The sequence below is a fragment of the Oratosquilla oratoria genome, chromosome 23 (genome assembly GCF_046742065.1).
Source record: "Oratosquilla oratoria isolate Oo_2021 chromosome 23, ASM4674206v1, whole genome shotgun sequence".
NCBI lineage: Eukaryota > Metazoa > Arthropoda > Malacostraca > Stomatopoda > Squillidae > Oratosquilla > Oratosquilla oratoria.
In genome coordinates, this window is record NC_134799.1 from 3,834,841 (window position 1) to 3,842,340 (window position 7,500).

Sequence of the window (7,500 nt, forward strand, 5' to 3'; positions counted from 1 at the left end):
TATTTCGTGCGATTGCTGGGTTACATGAGTGTATGAAAACATAACATTACGGAATATATTGCTCACAGCTGTGGCATGGTGAGTTACGATATCTCCTAATAAACACTAAGTCCCAGGTTCGATCTTTGACTGTTACCAGCAACTGTCACTTAACCGAACTGCCCATGCACCGAGGGCATAGGTGGTGTTGTCGGCCACAGATAAGCGTCTCATGGTGTAAACGTCTAATTGTTTCCCTCTTTTTTTCTTATTACAGTGGTATTCTACTCTGCTCCCAATTTGATAGGATCTACTTTCCAAAACGCTCCCACAGGTTTCGTCTGCTCAGCGTCTGGTCTTCCTAGCAACAACAGGTAATGGAGGAGGGTGGAAAGAGTGTGGGATGGTTGTGGAAAGGTGGGGGTGGGGCGTGGAAAGGTGGGGGTGGGGGGACTCAGCCCTTCCCTCCGCAGATAACAGAATAGAAGGATAGTCGAAAATAAACAAGAACAGTTTTTTCATCATAAAGATGTCACTAAGTCGACTAAAATATCGACCTAATAAAAGTTATGTAGTCAATACCGGGTTATTAATAGTTATGTTGTCAATCATTAGTGTTTAATCTTGACCGTGACGTTCAAGGTGAACACAAAAATCGATCACGGTGGCAATTGGTAACTACAATTTGGCATCATCCAATGTTTAGATGTTTCTGCAGAGACACATCTTACAGAAGATCCCCTGCGTGTTCTTCACTTCAGCTGGAACCTGTCCGAACCAGAGGATTACGACTCTCTTTGTCCTGCTGTCGAAGTCAAGGATCTTTACGATGTTCGAAACACTGTCGACGACAAGGACCTGCAGACCGTCTCCGATTACAACGAGACGTTGTGCCACTTCGATACCTCCGTCTTCACTTCGACTTTCACTTCAGAGGTACGATAAACTCTGTTTTGCTCGTAGACACCTCACCTATGAATCACTGTTTGTTAACCTTCTGGGACAATTTTAAAACTGAATTAAATCGTTTGGCATTCATTACGAAATGTTACTGGTTATCAGCTTGTGAACTCTCCTGAAATCTGGAGGACTTTGGATTGCAAACCATTGCCTCAAAGTAGCATTAGTAGGTCATTCATATTCATCAAGTATTTGGGGTCATATGTAGCATGGAATGGAGGAGAGGGGTAAAGGTAAGTTGTAGAATGAAGGAAGTAAGTCTTTTGAGGGAAAGAAAAGTGTCATGAAAAATAGGTATCTGGGAATAGATGGTACGGATAATGTAATGGATTTAAGGGAGGCAGAAAGGAGAAATTTAAATGCGTTTGAGATGAAGTGCTTGAGAAGTAAGATAGAGGATACGAGGATAGATAGAATGAGAAATGAGGAAGTGAGGAGGAGGGCGGGGATGAGAAGGGAGCTGGCAGATAGGGATGATGAAATAATATTGGAATGACTTCTGCACATGGAAACAATGAGTGAGGAAAGATTACCAAAAAGAATATAGAAGGCAGTGGTGGACATAATGAACTCGAAGAGAAGGCCGAGGGTGAAATGGATGAGGTCAAGAGAATCTTGTGTAAAAGGGGAATGTCTGTTAAACAAGGAAGGGAGAAGTCAAAGGATAGGTTTGAATTTATAGTTGACCAGTGTTTGCCATGAGACACACTTATTGTTTTGGACGATATCAACGAGGTCTCTGGGACTGACAGTTGTCTACAATGTGTAGGCTTCCATGTTTCTGGAACCATGATCATCAACTGTTCTCTCCTTTAGAACTTTGCAAAGTCCACAAGGCTGAGGATTGGCGATTTCTGGTTCTCCAGAGACGAGAGCCACATCGATGGACATGGTATAGTAATGCCAAAGGAGTGGCCAAGGAAATATATTTTATACTTGTTAGCACTCACGGGAAGATCCTACAGAAATGCAGGGTTAATCGGAATGCTGAATTCTTTGGGACTGATCATAGACTTGTGGTCACAGCACTCAGACTGTGTATTAAAACCAGGAGAATCTTGAGATGCAAACCACCCAGAAAAATTTAGGAATGATGTGTGTGTCAAGAAGTATGCAGTAGCAATCTCTAACCGGTTCGAAGTAATTGGCTCTCGTTTGGACCCCGAAGACCTGTTGGATACCTTTAACATGAAACTCTGAAAGCTGTCGAGGAGTGTGTTGGAGATCGTCCAGGGTCGAGGAGTGGTGTGCTGTCGTAGGGGACACTGGCGAGTATAGAGTTGTGCCACGCTGCCAGAATGGCTGGGAACCTGGACTAGTGTAGGACTCAGAAACGGCGGACTAGAACTCTCATGAGCTTGGATAAGGAGAGGTACGTCAGGGGAATCGCTGAGGGTGTCGGTGAGGACCATTTTAATGCGAACGACCTTAGGTTTGCTCACCGAGCCTTAAAAAAAAAGTATTTACTTATTCATTCATGTATTTATTTATTTATTCACTTCCTTATATACTTATTTATTTATTCACTTCCTTATATACTTATTTATTGATTCACGTTTTCGTTCATTTATCTATTTACTTGACTGTATCTTTTCCCTTCAACTATCACTCTCGTTTCTGCAGTATAAGCTTGTGTGTGATCGACAGTATCTGGCGCCTCTTTTCCAAGTCTTGCTTACGGCTGGGTCGGTCGTTGGAGATTTCGTCGGTGGCATGATAGCTGATAGGTGAGTAAAATTAATCCTAAGATTAAGGAATAACGATAATAATGATGATAACAATAATGATAATAATATAGTGATAATATTGATAATAATGATAATAATAATAGTGATAATAGTAACGATAATAATAATAATGATAATAATAATGATAATAATAATAATAACGATAATAATAGAATGATAATAATAGAATAATAATAATAATGATAATAATAATAATAATAATAACATAATAATAATAACATAATAATAATTAATAATAATAGAAATAATGATAATAATGATAATAATAATAATAATAATAATAATAATAATAATAATAATAATAATAATGATGATGATGATGATGATGATGATGATGATGATGATGATGATGATGATGATGATGATGATGATGATGATGATGATGATGATGATGATGATGATAATAATAATAATAAGATAAAAATAATAAAATAATAATAAAATAAAATAATAATAATAAAACAATAATAAAATATTGATAATAAAATAATAATAATGAAATAATAATAATGAAATAGTAATAATGAAATAATAATAAAATAATAATACAGTAATGATAATAATAATAGTAATGATAATAATAATAATAATAATAATAATAATAATAATAATAATAATGATATAATAATAACAATATAATAATAATAATAATGATAATTGATAATAATGACAATAATAATAATGATAATTGATAATAATGACAATACTACTAATAATAATAATAATAATGACAATAATAATAATAATGATAATAATAATGAATGAATAATAATAATAATAATAATAATAATAATAATTATAACAATAATAATAATAATGATAATGATAATAATAATAATAATAATAATAATAATAATAATAATAATAATAATGATAATAATAATAATAATAATAATAATAATAATAATAATGATAATGATAATAATGACAGTAATGATAATAATAATAATAATGATGATAATAATAATAATAACAATAATGATAGAAATAATGACAAGAGTAATAAAAAATTATAATAGTAATGTTATTAATAGTGTTGGTGAAGTAAGATAATTATAATGACAACGACGACGATGACGACGGCAGTGATGTTAATAACGATAAAAGTAATCAAACAAAAAAATACACACGATTCTGGGTTATGTAACCATTACCATCACCAACTACGCACGTGATCCACATGCATACGACAGAGCACTCGCATGCAGACAAACAAGATATTGCTGGCAAATGTCACCAGAATACCCCCATTAAATCTCCTTTATTATACCTATCCCTATTATATTACCCATAAGCTAGCATATATATAACATACCTAACTATACCCACCAACTATACGACTAACCCCCATATATAGAAACTACCACAATGCATAGAATAACAAGACTAACGCCTTTACTTATGACAACCCACTAACTCCCTATATTAACCGACAATTATGTAACCACCAAGAGAGAGAGAGAGCTGGGAAGGTCAAGAGCCTACCAGCAGGAGAGCTGAGCAGGTCGACGAACCTGCCAGCCAGGTGTGCCCTAGGTCAAGGCGTGGCACTTACTGTATTTTGCCCACAGGGACCGTATGTAGTTTGTTATATTTCCAACCAGATTCTCTTGTTATAAATAAATAGAAGAAACTCCGGTTTTGGAGTTTATCTCGCCCGCATTAAGTCCACTTTATGTAACCTACAACAATCACCAACCAAAATGGGGTTACAGTTATCTTGATTTTTTTTTAGTTCATATTTTCATTAAACGAACAAGGAAGTGATCCACAGGTTTATCTAATCATTTTGCACAACAAAATATGTCACTGAAAAAAATCCCAGTAGATAGGGAGCAGACTGCTGATTCACGGATTTCAAACCCCAGGCCGGGATTGCAAGCTGACATGTTTCGTGATTCACCACGGTCTTGGATCACGCGTTGGTGTCGTGATCGACGGCTATTACCCTCCCGGATGAGAGCTCAGAGCTCATATATGACCGATCTATGGGTAATACTACGACCTCACACGCACACACACAACCAACTCCGCGCCAACGAGAGTTGGAGTAAAGACTCCCACCCAGGGTTCGAATCCCTGGGGGGGATTCAAACTCGGAAACCCGGACCGCCGTAGTGGCGGCCGCGATCGCTACCACTGCGCCATCGAGTGTGTGTGTGTGTGTGTGTGTGTGTGTGTGTGTGTGTGTGTGTGTGTGTGTGTGTGTGTGTGTGTGTGTGTGTGTGTGTGTGTGTGCGCACCTTCTATAAAGATATGGTACTGAGTTAAGTGCTCTTACTATATTTCAAGCATTTGTTAATTAAAACTATTTCAATTTGTGTGGTCCTAAAGTTTGGATTTTTTATTTCTGTTCTTATCCTCATATACTTTTCTTCCTTCTTCTTTTTTATTCTTTCCCCTCCTGTAGTCTGAACGAGTTTTATATTCCAATAAATTCCTCATTCATCTATGAGGTAGACGTCAGAGAGGGTCATCTCCTCGCTGTCCGTCTTCAGAACTCGTTAACACCTTAGTAATATTGTTATGAAGTTGCATCCCCGGTAGGTTGGCGCTTGGTTTCAGTTTCCTTCTTCTTTTGTTTTTATTTGTTTATTCTTATCCTCTTCTTATGAAGATGTTTATCAATGGTAATCCTCGAGCATCTATCCTGGGTGCAGACTTAATGTGCCCATGGTTCTCAGAACCTGTTCTATTCCTTTCCTGTTGCAGCATCAGTTCATCATTCTCTCTTCCTTCGTCAGGTTCGGGCGGAGGAGCGCCTTTTGCGCAGGCGCTGTGACGGCGTCCCTGGCGAGCCTCGTCCTCTTCCTCAACCACAACATCATCGTCAACCTCGTCTGCCGATTCCTTATTGGGCTGGCCATCATGGGCGGTGGGGGACCCATCTTTACCGGAAGTAAGGTCGAGTTGTTGGCGGAGAGAGAGAGAGAGAGAGAGAGAGAGAGAGAGAGAGAGAGAGAGAGAGAGAGAGAGAGAGAGAGAGAGAGAGAGAGAGAGAGATTGGGATTGGAGGAGAGGAAGGGAGATGACAGATAGAGGCAGAGGAGGAAGGGAAGGGTCGAGTAGAAAAAGGAGACGGGGGAAGGAGAGATGAGGAAAAAGAAGAAACTGTGTTTTTGGAAACAGAAGCTGCTGGGACACGCAGACAAATACATATTTTCTTCAGTTAGAACTAGAAGAAAAACGAAAACTTTTTATTCATTGATTGAAGAGGAACTTGTAGATGGAAAGGATTGCGTCTAGTCAAGTGTGCTAGCAACTCTTGTGTTCAACTATACACAAGCCTGGAATGAGTCGGCACTATTTATCATGGACAAGAACGCCAAGACAAGAATAATGGTTGCTGCAGACTCAAGTCACTTTCTTGTGTAAAATGGTAATGACTGTTGTCTCCAGTTTCACATACTGAAAACCCAGAGCCTCCCAGATACCGGCAACGGTCCCCGGATCTTCTCACAGACCTCTCTGGAAGTAAACTTTGACCTGTTGTTTATGTCATGTTAGTGAGGATTCTTTTCTGAGGCACAGGGTTTTTAGTAATAATAGGAGGAGAAGAGTAGCTGGTTGTCTGTTCTCCTCATATGAAACCTCCGAGGAAATACAGTACATTTTAACTTGATAGATATTTTGGGCTCGATCCGGAAACCGAGTATCAACCCCCAGGGCTGCACCAACAAACGGAGATAAGGTCACTAACGGGTTTCGATGACAGGCTACAGGGGGAGTTGATTCTCTCTGATGTACATCTTTCAGGACCAACATTAGCAGGTGGGGTCCCCCTTACTGGTACTTTGTGTACAATGCACCCAGTTGGTCTACGGCGCCAAAGGTTAGTGTAAATATTGCACGGACCTCTGGGACACAATGGGGGACGTACCTGAATATTCCCATCACATGCAACAGACAAAATTTATACACTTCCCTTCACATCAGGTTAGTCTTGACTTAATTACCGCGCTAATATGAATGTGGTAAACTCGTTTAGTGTTTGTAGAAGGGCAAAGTTTCATTTCCTCTCACAAGATGACAAAGACACCTATCCTTCCCAACACACACACACACACACATAGATTCGATTGTTTTGGAAAGAGTTCATATGAGTGTTCTGTTTAGTAGTTACACGATGGGAGCTCAAGCAAAGCCCCGTCCCAAAGATTTCCCAGTTGTAACTGGGGCAGCGTCGAGTGGACATTGGGTGTATGAGACAATAGCCCATCATTCTTACTATCTGACGCGGGAGGAGCATAACAAATATACATTTAACGTATAGAGATACCCCACCCACCCACCCACCTATCACCATCTTTCTTTCCCTGCTAATGCATTTCTGGTTCTCCTCATTCCCCCTTCCTTCCTTTCCCCCCCAGCGATGGAGATTGTGCCTCGGAAACTTCGCTCGATCGTAGGCGTTCTTTTCGGCACGCCTTACGCCGTCGGCGTCCTTCTAATCGGGTTCGTCAGCTACGCTGTCAGAGACTGGCGGAGTGTGCAAGGCATCATCACCGTCCCTGCCTTTGCCATGGTGATCTTGGTCCTGTGAGTGATGGATACGGTAATCTTGTTTCCTGTATAAAGGAAACTTGCAACCTCCATTCCCGTGGGAGTTCTTAGAACATGATTAGTTCAGTGAGGTATCTAGTGTTATCGTATAACTGTCATTATGAATAGTTGCCAGTGTTTTTTTTGTTTTTTTTGTCGAAACGATTCAATAGCTCAGAGACGAATTGGTCTAAATATTCGTTTTTTTTTGTTCGGTATTCGGTGAATTATCAATATCAATCTGGTTCCCATTCAATTTTCTCTCAAATCC

At 39.2% G+C, this 7,500-nt stretch overlaps 1 protein-coding gene across 1 annotated transcript in view; it reads left to right on the plus strand.

The window, feature by feature from the left end:
* Nucleotides 1–7,500, plus strand: part of LOC143037665 (organic cation transporter protein-like) — a 28,310-nt gene that overhangs the window by 11,006 nt on the left and 9,804 nt on the right. Inside the window, exons 3-7 of the mRNA XM_076206192.1 lie at nt 257–353; nt 741–915; nt 2,563–2,666; nt 5,432–5,586; nt 7,058–7,226. Coding sequence (XP_076062307.1) covers nt 257–353; nt 741–915; nt 2,563–2,666; nt 5,432–5,586; nt 7,058–7,226 — 700 coding nt within the window. The remainder of the gene's footprint in view (nt 1–256; nt 354–740; nt 916–2,562; nt 2,667–5,431; nt 5,587–7,057; nt 7,227–7,500) is intronic.